The sequence below is a fragment of the Entelurus aequoreus genome, linkage group LG20 (genome assembly GCF_033978785.1).
Source record: "Entelurus aequoreus isolate RoL-2023_Sb linkage group LG20, RoL_Eaeq_v1.1, whole genome shotgun sequence".
NCBI lineage: Eukaryota > Metazoa > Chordata > Actinopteri > Syngnathiformes > Syngnathidae > Entelurus > Entelurus aequoreus.
In genome coordinates, this window is record NC_084750.1 from 32,922,735 (window position 1) to 32,935,081 (window position 12,347).

Genomic DNA, 12,347 nt, shown 5'->3' on the forward strand with positions numbered 1-12,347 from the left:
ATAAAAAAATTTTTAAAAAATAAAAAAGTTTAAAAATTGATTATTTTGTTTTTTGATTCGATTAAAAAATCGTTACATATAAGAATTGTGATTAATTCGAGAATTATATATGCTAATAATAAATTGTACTGTTATGGAATACTTTTCAAAGAGCTAACTTAAGACCTTTCTGGGAGGCAATACTTCTGTATTTACCAAATTACTTCTGTAAGCAAAGATGTGGCATTGCACATTGCATGCAAATAAATAATAATATCCAACATTGAGATTAATAAAGTATAAATTTAAAATATCTTGTCTTGAAATAAATACTTCTTTAATACAAATATATTATTATTTTATTGTTGTATGCAAATGAAAGTAAAACATTGAAAAGACTATAGTTTTAGTAAGAATTTAAAGGCAGGCTTTTTTATCTGTCAGTAAACTCGCCATGAAAGCGCTAAAACATACCGGTATAGTGAGTTTACATTATTCACCCAAGAAACTTTAGTTATTAGAGAGTTCTGGTCGGACGGTTTTTCACGGGACACATTTCCGGCGTTGTTGTTGCACTAGTGAGCCACGGATGAGAAAATGCTGCTCCGTTAGTGATTTAAGTGTTGTGTACAGAGAAGGGAAGGAGGCGACAACCAAGGCAGAACTGCGGTTTTCAATGTTTATTTAAACCTTTGATGATTACATGGCGTGTGTATGCTGCCCTAAGTGAATGGGTGTAGGCTATGTGTATAATTAATAGTGTAAATGTTACCAGGGGTTGTTGTCTGTGAGTGTTGGATGTATCCTTCGTCAAATCAAGGGGGGGGCAAGGCGAAGAGGCAGTCCGTAAACAGGCAAGGGGTTGAGGGTAGGAGCGAGGCAGCGTGGTCCGTGTCCGAGCAGGGGTCGAGGATCGAGGAAGGCAGTCAGGAATCCGGATGGATGTCGAGAGGCTAAACACGATCACGGATGACATGGAAGTCACTGCAGGAGACACAAGGGACATGAACAAGGGAGACACGGAGAGAGCAAAGAGAAGGCGAGCAAAGCACAGGGGAGTGAATGCCAGACGTGATGCTTACTGGGAAGATGAGCGACGTTCTGTCAAAGGTTCCTCGGGTCCGCTGGTCTTTATGCCGCTCCCTCTCATCAGGTCCAGGTGCGCAGATTAGTGATTGTCTGCAGGCTTGTTGCTGCGTGGGCGTGCTGCGCTCAGTGCGAGCAGGGGCGTGTCTGAGCGCGCTGCCAGCGGAAGTGCCGGCAGCGCAGGTTCGAGTCCGCGCCATGACATTTAGTAAATTCTGAATGTCATTAAAACAGTTAGCTCCATCTTTTGACACGTCTTCTACTCCCGTCCTTGCACGCTACACCGCTACAACGAAGATGACGGGGAGAAGACGCTGCCGAAGGTGATCCAAGTAAATAAGATCGCCCACAAAACGGCGCATCCTGAAGCGACTGTCAGAAAGCGGCTTGAAGATGATATGTAAAATATAATCTATGCAACATTTTGACTAAAAAACCACCATTACATGTTATGTAGACCACAAGGAAATGTTTTAAATAACAAAATTAATCATAGTATGACCCCTTTAATGTGCCTTATAATCCGGTGCGCCTTTTGTATGAAAATAAACCTGAATAGACCCGCTCATCGGCGCCCTATGGTCCGGAAAATATGGTATATAGAATTCTGAACCACTGTAAATGAAGGAAAGGCCAAAATAAATTCCAAATTGCGCAATCATTTTTACAAAAAATCACTGAATATTTAAGCTGTATTATTAGCCCAGTCTGGTAAAGGAACCCTTCAAATGAATCATAAGGGGCCCAAAAGGAACAAGACATCCTAGCCTATGATGAGTGTTAGTAAACGTCTTGATATTTTAGTCCAGCTCAATGTGCGCATCCAAAACCACTGCTATTTTCGAGTAATATTGTGTTACATCTAATAAATCCTGAAAACAGGGTTGCACTGTTGAACTGTATTTTTTTAAATTTATTTTATTTTACATTTTCTAGGTGTATTGCAACATGGAAACAGCTGGCGGCGGATGGACGGTGATACAGCGTAGAGAGGATGGCAGTGTGGACTTCCAGAGGACGTGGAAGGAATACAAAATGGTGAGACTTGACATACACCCACTCTACCTGCACATCCGGAGAAGATACAGGTGGTCCGTGCACGCGCAAAACAAACATTACACGGCTAAGAGCGTGACATCCCGTTGCAACACTACATTAGCAATCGGGTTTTGACAAATATCCTGAGCATTTTTGGCCGCGAGTGCACACGACGAAAGAAAAAAAAAAGACAGGGTCCACTGATCCGGTTAGAAAACTTCATCCAGATGTTATTCCTCCACAGCTTCAGCCCCCTTTAATACATAAGAAACATAGTCCAGGGCGCCAAGCTGTTATTCTTCCCATCTTAAACAGGAAATTATTGTGTGTAAATATGACAACAATCATTTTATCTGTAGGACCGTGCTCAGCGAGTCGCCATCGTTTTTATCAACGCCATTTAGAAAGGCAGTGTTAACATTTCCAGTCGATGCTCTGGACAATTAGATTTATTATTGCTGGCAGTCAAAGCAGTGGTTTTGCTGTATAAGTCACCGCTATTTACCTTCCTATATCTCTAGCTGAATGATAGTTTATTATCAGATGGACCAAGGGTGTCAAACATACGGGCCCGCGAACAGGTTTTATCGGCCCACGGCCCGCAAAATGGGTTTAAGGATAACGTGAGGTGCAATTTTTTTTAGTGAAAGAAACTGCTGTTCTAAATGTGTCCACTGGATGTCGCAATAGCAATTCAAGCGACACTGTTTAAAGATGACGTGTCAGCTGACTTTAAGCGCCCTCTGGATTGGCTGCCGCTACTCCAGTGGCTGGCAACAGACTAATGGTGTAGCAACGCACAATACCTTTTTGTATTGTAAATTATTCACTTGACAGATAAAAATAACGAAACGGTAAAATGCAACATGACCATCGTCTTTGTAGTTAGATTTCCGTACAGCGCTCACAGTTTGTTGACGGCACCCTGAACTCCATTGTAAAAATGTGTGTTTTCTACATTTGTTGTTTGTTCTATTTCACTTTATGAATTAATCTTCCATGTTCACAATGGTTAGGTTTAGTTATGTCATACTTGCCAACCTTGAGACCTCCGAATTCGGGAGATGGGGGGGGGGGGGGGGGGGGGGGGTCGGTTTGGTGGTAGCGGGGCGTGTATATTGTAGCGTCCCGGAAGAGTTAGTGCTGCAAGGAATTCTGGGTATTTGTTCTGTTGTGTTACGGTGCTGATGTTCTCCCGAAATGTGTTTGTCATTCTTGTTTGGTGTGGGTTCACAGTGTGGCGCATATTTGTAACAGTGTTAAAGTTGTTTACACGGACACCCTCGGTGTGACCTGTATGGCTGTTGATCAAGTATGCTTTGCATTCACTTGTGTGTGTGTGTAAAAGCCGCATATATCATGTGACTGTGTCGGCACGCTGTTTGTATGGAGGAAAAGCGGACGTGACCACAGGTTGTAGAGGACGTTAAAGGCAGCGCCTTTAAGGCACGCCCCCAATATTGTTGTGCGGGTGGAAATCGGGAAAATTCGGGAGAATGGTTGATTTTCGGGAGGGGCACTGAAATTCGGGAGTCTCCCAGCAAAATCGGGAGTGTTGGCAAGTATGAGTTATGTTACCTTTAATTTGGCTATTATGGTGTCATGTTGAGCATTGTTTTGATGATGTAATAATCGTAATATTTGAATGATTGTAAATGAATGTGTTGTGGCGGTTTGAAGAAAACACTCGGTTGTTTCTCCAAACACGTCTTTAATGAACTGCCAACATGACAATGATGAACAGGAAGTGCCTAGAGTTTAATAGCGTTGTAAAAACACTAAGACATAGTCTAAGTTCATGGTGTTTCGGAAACGGCCCCAATTTGTTCCTCAGAGTGTTTTGCCAAGAGGATTTTTTGTCATGTGTACATTTTCCGAATATGCGTGTTCTTTTTTTGGCCAATACAAACAATTTTGAAGTTGTCTTTATTTTTAAGTTATCATGCCATGATTTTACTTGTCCGGCCCACGCGGGAATAGATTTTCCTCCATGTGGCCCCGGGGATAAAATGAGTTTGACACCTCTGAGATAGACTATTTGTTTAGACTTTCCCCTGTAATCTGATTTCTGTCTCTGGTTTAATTTCCCCTTCAGTCGTCAGCGCTGATGTGTAATTATTACTTGTCGGTTTGAAAAGCATTTCAATGGCTTTTAGGGACATTATAAGTGAGAGCATGTCCAAGCTATCGCATAACTCACACTCCTGCTAATAATAACACTCTTTTTTCTTTTTTCTTTTTAAAGTCAGAAAATATTATTACCATCTGTTGATTTTACTTGTTTTGCATGTGCTTCAATCCGCCGTTTTAATAGTGTATTGATGTTTTTGGTGTGATGCAACGTTTGCACAAGGACTGGGATCGATTGAAGCTGTGACAGCGCAGATGCGATCGCTAACGTAGCGCTACGATATTCATGCAGAACATAATAGCATGTGACGAAATAAACATTGATCATTTCAGTGTGCAGTTTCAGCATTCACAGTAAACGTCACTCCAGACGACTAACTTTAGCAAACAAATTGGAGATGCCAGTGTTTGATTTCCATGGTGACGACAACAACTAGACCTATGATTTATTGGGATGTGGAAAAAAAAACATTTGTTCCATTTCTGGTAAGTAGGGCTGCTTGATTATAGCCGAAATAAATATCACAATTATTTTGATCAATGTTGAAATCACGATTATTATTCACAATGATCTATTATGTTAGGTCAGGGGTCTATATTTGCTATTTTAGCCTACTATCAAAGGCTGATGCAAATCTTCGTTGACAGAAATGTTGTATTTTAATTTTTATTCTACACATGTTTGCAACATTGGAAAACATTAGTACAATGGAGGCTTCTCACAGGATGAGATAACTCTTAGAAATTACTGGCTCAGCATGGCCAAAGGTATAGATGTGTGTGTCCAAGTTTAAGGAAACGGCAGGCTGTCTTCTTGTAGTGGATTTGTTACAATCTTTGCAAGCTGGGTAATGTTTGCTGTGGTCTGGAACAACGTGGTACACAAACAACTATCTGAAATGCACCCAATATTACATACAGATAATGTGTCATGAGACATGCAAATATAAATTAAATACACGGAGGGCATAAGTAAAGTGTCAGGTTCAAACACTGATGACATCTATTAAACGAGACAAGAAGCAATACATCAAACAGAGACAGAATTCAATTTGGCTCAGTGAGGAGAGACGCCTGGACACTGTAGCCTTGTACACTGTCTCAGCACGCTCTGACGAAAGATTGTACGTCTCCTCTTTTATTTGGACTTTCCCTGATTACATGGCAACAGCTGTTTCTAAGGTACGTGGGTCGTAAACAGCCAACGCCTTTGGTTACAGAACAGTTCCAAAGAAAAGGTTGTAAACAGTTCACAGAAAAGATCATAAAACAGTTCAAAGAAGCCGTGCTTGGAGGGGAGTCTGGTCCTGCTTCCTCTTCGCTTATGTAGTTTTTGGGTCAAGACAATATATTTCTGTTGATTACAATACATGAAAGAAACAGAACACCTTCATTTTGCTTCCCATGCTACACAGTGGAGTTTTAAAAGCCTTCTTCTTGGTAGGTTCAAAGACAGCTTTTGTCTTCTCGCCGGGAACTCATTTCAACACAAACTTTTGTGATAACTTAGATACAATTATTCTGACATAAGGGAAATTAAATGAGCTCAAATATACCTACAAACGAGGCATAATGATGCAATATGTACATACAGTTAGCCTAAATAGAATGTTGGCATAGATTTGCTTGTAGTCACGCACTGACCAAATATGCCTAATAAGCACTCCAGCAAATCAATAAAATCAGCAAAGCTCACTTTTGTGCATTCACGCACAGCATAAAACGTTTGGTGTACAAAATGAGACAAAGAAGGAGTGGCATAAAACACGGTCTTTCTGTGGCAGCATCGGAGAAAGTTCTACATGTAAACAAACTGCAATGAGTTCAAGGATCGCTGAAATTAGTAGGACAAAACGGAGCTCGCCAAATACTCTCATCAGTGAAGCATGTGTAAAATAAACAGTGGGATTTCTAACAATTAGGAAGGTTTGTGTCATGTTTGTTCTCATACAGAAAATATATTAAAACAAAACTTTTTTTTTTTTCTTCATCTTTTTCCATTTTCACACATCTCTGAAAGAGGTCTAGGGAGCTAAAGAGCCACATGCCACATGCGGCTCTAGAGCCGCGGATTGCTGACCCCCGTGTTAGGTAAAACATAGTGGCCGAAAATGTGTTTTGCAGTAATGGGGTCTCGGACGTACATGACATCATAATGTAATTTGTAATGAAACAATCTACGCCTGTTTTTGAAATGGTAACATAGGTTGACGGTAATTTGACAGTTATCGTCATTTATTTGTGGTAGCCAAACTCGTGATTTAAATGTGATTAGGTGTGCAGCTACGCGGATACCCCCCCTTTTTTTTAACGGCAATTTGGTTTAATTCCGCATTTTTTGTCCTTAAAGGCCTACTGAAACCCACTACTACCGACCACGCAGTCTGATAGTTTATATATCAATGATGAAATCTTAACATTGCAACACATGCCAATACGGCCGGGTTAACTTATAAAGTGCCATTTTAAATTTCCCGCTAAACTTGGATAGCAGACGCGCTAGCCGACGCTAGCCACCGACCGCACGGATGATCGTGGTGAAGTCCTTCGTCCTTCCGTCGATCGCTGGAACGCAGGTGAGCACGGGTGTTGATGAGCAGATTAGGGCTGGCTGGCGTAGGTGGATAGCTAATGTTTTTATCATAGCTCTGTGAGGTCCTGTTGCTAAGTTAGCTTCAATGGCGTCGTTAGCAACAGCATTTTTAAGGTTCGCCAAGCTGGAAAGCATTAACCGTGTATTTACATGTTCATGGTTTAATAGTATTGTTGGTTTTCTGTCTATCCTTCCAGTCAGGGGTTTATGTATTTTGTTTCTATCTGCATTTGAGCCCGATGCTATCACGTTAGCTCCGTAGCTAAGTTAGCTTCAATGGTGTCGTTAGCAACAGCATTTTTAAGCTTTGCCATGCTGGAAATTATTAACCGTGTATTTACATGTCCACGGTTTAATAGTATTGTTGATCTTCTGTCTATCCTTCCAGTCAGTGGTTTATTTATTTTGTTTCTATCTGCATTTGAGCCCAATGCTATCACGTTAGCTCAGTAGCTAAAGAGCTTCGCCGATGTATTGTCGTGGAGATAAAAGTCACTGTGAATGTCCATTTCGTGTTCTCAACTCACATTTTCAAGAGGATATAGTATCTGAGGTGGTTTAAAATACAAATCCGTGATCCACAATAGAAAAAGGAGAGAGTGTGGAATCCAATGAGCCAGCTTGTACCTAAGTTACGGTCAGAGCGAAAAAAGATATGTCTTGCACTGCATTCTAGTCCTTCACTCTAACGGTCCTCATCCACAAATCTTTAATCCTCTCTCAAATTAATGGGGTGATCGTTGCTTTCTCGGTCCGAATCACTCTCGCTGCTGGTGTAAACAATAGGAAAATATGAGCAGTCCTTCCTCCGGTGTCGTCACGCTACTTCCGGTAGGGGCAAGGCTTTTTTTTATCAGAGACCAAAAGTTGCGAACTTTATCGTCGGCGTTCGCTACTAAATGCTTTCAGCAAAAATATGGCAATATCGCGAAATGATCAAGTATGACACATAGAATGGATCTGCTATCCCCGTTTAAATAAAAACATTTCATTTCAGTAGGCCTTAAAGGACATTTGATTTTAATGGGGAAGGTTTTTAATCTAGCATTTCTCTTTAGGGAAAAAAAGTGCACTATAGCAGTGGTCCCCAACCACCGGGCCGCGGCCCGGTACCGGTCCGCGGACCGATTGGTACCGGGCCGCGCAAGAAATTTAATTTAAAAAAAAAAAAAAAAAAAAAGGTCTAATTTTTTTATTTTTATTAAATCAACATAAAAAACACAATATATACATTATATATCAATATAGATCAATACAGTCTGCAGGGATACAGTCCGTAAGCACACGTGATTGTATTTCTTTATGAATTTGTCCGTGGGACAAATTTTCAAGCGTTGACCGGTCCCCAGCTACAAAAAGGTTGGGCACCACTGCACTATAATACTAAAAAACATGAGGTGAGGCGGACAGAATTAGGCTCCTATGGGGCCGACATGGAACGCTTCCAGCGCTGAACAGGTGCACAAAGAGTGCATTACATTACACGAGGGGTACCGGTGAACCTTTGGGCGACATTCACAGCACATTGCGCAACACGAGAGCAAAGTTCTATCCCGCTCTCTTTCAACAGTTTGTAGGTGACTGATGGTGTTTTATAGTGTTGTTAGTTTTCACATTCTTGCTCTTCATAGGCTTGTGCACGGCTTAAAGGCACTCAAAGGATTTGTAAATCTTTCAGTCGTGTTGGCGCATTTGTAATATTAGAGAATGTAGGGGGGGGGGTTTTCATCAAAATGTGATCCGAAAGCTATTGTTAGCAAACAGGAAGAGTGCAAATGTGGTTTTTACATGCAAACAATCATAGTTTTGCTACTTTTCCATTATTTCTTGGTGTTTTTTGCGCTAATTGTATTCGTCCCATATTAGCTATTTCAGTTAGGATATTACAGGGGTGTCAAACTCATTTTAGATCGGGGGCCACATGGAGAAAAATCTACTCCCAAGTGGGCCGGACTGGTGAAATCACGGCACGATAACTTAAAAATAAAGACAACTTCAGATTGTTTTCTTTGTTTAAAAATAGAACAAGCACATTCTGAGAATGTACAAATCATAATGTTGTTGAGGGTTGTTTTTTTTACACTTACATGTGTAGTCTATCTTTATTTGTCGGTTTTTATACTTTCTGAATAAATTATGTGATAATGTTCATCAGTCAACTCATTGGTGTTAATTTTCAATCTATCAAGATAAATAAATAACATCAAAATCAAATTACAGGATGTTATTCATATAGTTTGCTCATTTTCCTCGACTGGTGCACTAACAACATGTGGTTTAATTTTTTTACATACACTATATTGCCAAAAGTATTTGGCCACCCATCCAAATGATGAGAATCAGGTGTCCTAATCACTTGGCCCAGGCACAGGTGTATAAAATCAAGCACTTAGGCATGGAGACTGTTTCTACAAACATTTGTGAAAGAATGGGCCGCTCTCAGGAGCTCAGTGATTTCCAGCATGGAACTGTCATAGGATGCCACCTGTGCAACAAATCCTATCGTGAAATTCCCTCGCTCCTAAATATTCCAAAGTCAACTGTCGGCCTTATTATAAGAAAATGGAAGAGTTTGGGAACAACAGCAACTCAGCCACCAAGTGGTAGGCCACGTAAACTGACAGAGAGGTCGCCGACTTTCTGCACAGTCAGTTGCTACAGAGCTCCAAACTTTATGTGACCTTCCAATCAGCCCACGTACAGTACGTAGAGAGCTTCATGGAATGGGTTTCCATGGCCGATCAGCTGCATCTAAGCCATACATCACCAAGTCCAATGCAAAGCGTCGGATGCAGTGGTGTAAAGCACGTCCCCACTGGACTCTAGAGCAGTGGACATGCGTTCTCTGGAGTGATGAATCACTCTTTTCCATCTGGCAATCTGATGGACGAGTCTGGGTTTGGAGGTTGCCAGGAGAATGTTACATTTCGGACTGCATTGTGCAGAGTGTGAAATTTGGTGGGGGAGGAATTATGGTGTGGGGTTGTTTCTCAGGCATTGGGCTTGGCCCCTTAGTTCCAGTGAAAGGAACTTTGAATGCTCCAGGATACAAAAACATTTTGGACAATTCCATGCTCCCAACCTTGTGGGAACAGTTTGGAGCGGGTCCCTTCCTCTTCCGACATGACTCTGCACCAGTGCACAAAGCAAGGTCCATAAAGACATGGATGACAGAGTCTGGTGTGGATGAACTTGACTGGCCTGCACAGAGTCCTGACCTGAACCCGATAGAACACCTTTGGGATGAATTAGAACGGAGACTTAGAGCCAGGTCTTCTCGACCAACATCAGTGTGTGACCTCACCAATGCGCTTTTGGAAGAATGGCCGGAAATTCCTATGAACACACTCCGCAACCTTGTGGACAGCCTTTCCAGAAGAGTTGAAGCTGTAATAGCTGCAAAAGGTGGACCGACATCATATTGAACCCTATGGGTTAGGAATGGGATGGCACTTCAAGCTCATATGTGAGTCAAAATACTTTTGGCAATATAGTGTATGTAGCATAATCTACAAAGATACAAATAATTGCTATTGCGACATCTAGTGGACACATTTAGAACAGCAGTTTATTTCACTCCAAAATTTCTACTCATTTTTATACCTAGTAAACTTCGCCCATGGGCATGATCCAGCCCGCAGGCCGTAGGTTTGACACCCCTGTGATATAAAGCTGTGGGAGGTACTAAACTATTCAAACCCAGCTTGGACTTAAGCTGCTCTCTCCAGGCCCTTGTTGACATAAACCCTGGTTCACAATAGGAGACCACGCTGATATTCGCTCAGGAATGAATATAAAGACGACAGCTATAAAAAGGGCCCCTACTCACTTGCTCTTCCACCCACTCTGCAGGACATGTCTAAGACCCCAAGAATGCTCATTATTTACTTTCCCTCCTTCCCATTCCTCATCCCCACACACGCTAAGCACAAACACAGAGCATCATCATCATCATCATCATCGCCACGTTCCTTTCTCCCTTTTTCGATTGGATCGCTTCTCTCGGCGCTTTAGTGTCCTTCCACCTCTTGCATAGGTTCCGTGCGTAGTACTCGGCCCCGCCACTCTCCTCTCAAAAAAACACTCTGCAGTCGTTTTGTTAAGGAGGTTTTAAACAAGCAGCATAAACATTATTTCGGGAAAGGGAATCTTTAAGTCGTTATGGCTTTAACATGTGTGAGTTAAGTGGAAGAGAAGCATGGAAAAAAAAATGTGTAGGCCATCCACCAAATGGGTGCAATTTTCTTGTAACACTCTCTAAATAAACCTAAATTTCTGTCATTTTGCAACTCCAAAACTGATATTAAATATATTTAACCACTTAAAATGTGTATCGGCCGATAACAGGCAATCATGTTGGTTCCTATAAGCCAGGCCTGGGCAATCATTTTGACTCGGGGGGCCAAATTTAGAGAAAAAAATGTGTCTGGGGGCCGGTATATCTGTTTTTAGGAACACTAATACAAAACCTCACAATAATGTCTGATTGAATGCTAAAAACGTTATAACAGACCGCCTTAAAAAACGGAATGGAAATTAAAATTTTTTTACTGAATGAGACACCCAGAATGTACATGAAAATAAAGAATGTGGGGTTTACAATATTAAGTATGAACAATAAAACACTGAATATTGACAACATATGAACGTCACACCCTCTCTCGATTGACATATTTTACAATCAAGCGAAACGCTAAAACAGCAAAATATGAACGCAAAGGGTAAAAAAAAAACCCACCTACAATTTGATGTATCTGATACATCACTAAGCTTTAGAACTTTGTTGTAAAAATCTCCTTCCGCGTCTGTCCCTGACACCCGCATTTCCAGGCTCGCTCTGAAAACACTCTGTAGAAACGCTCCCACACTGCTTGGTGCCTCGCCTGAACTGCTGTGACTTGGATTACCATAGTAACTAATTACATTACCATAGTAACTAGTATATCATGCAAAAGCGCAGATTCCAACCATTGAAATACTGTGTATAGTTCAAGACTTACGGTCATTTGAAAACATCACTGCACATTATAATGGCAGCTACAGTTTCAATCTTAAAGATCTAAACAAATTATTTGGGAATGTCCGGCGGGCCAGATTGAAAAACTTAAAGGTCGACTGAAATGAAATGTTTTTATTTAAATGGGGATAGCAGATCCATTCTATGTGTCATACTTGATCATTTCGCGATATTGCCATATTTTTGCTGAAAGGATTTAGTAGAGAACATTGACGATAAAGTTCGCAACTTTTGGTCGCTGATAAAAAAAAGCCTTGCCTGTACCGGAAGTAGCGTGACGTCACAGGTTGAAGGGCTCCTCACATTTCCCCATTGTTTACACCAGCAGCGAGAGCGATTCGGACCGAGAAAGCGACGACTAGCCCATTAATTTGAGCGAGGATGAAAGATTTGTGGATGAGGAACGTGAGAGTGAAGGACTACAGTGCAGTGCAGAACGTATCTTTTTTCGCTCTGACCGTAACTTAGGTACAAGCTGGCTCATTGGATTCCACACTTTCTCCT

The 12,347-nt window shown here is 41.3% G+C and overlaps 1 protein-coding gene across 2 annotated transcripts in view; it reads left to right on the top strand.

Moving 5' to 3' along the window:
- Positions 1-12,347, top strand: part of angpt1 (angiopoietin 1) — a 208,506-nt gene that overhangs the window by 150,686 nt on the left and 45,473 nt on the right. For both annotated transcript variants that reach the window (XM_062029975.1, XM_062029976.1), the window contains exon 6: positions 2,002-2,103. In XM_062029975.1, the coding sequence (XP_061885959.1) occupies positions 2,002-2,103 (102 nt within the window). The remainder of the gene's footprint in view (positions 1-2,001; positions 2,104-12,347) is intronic.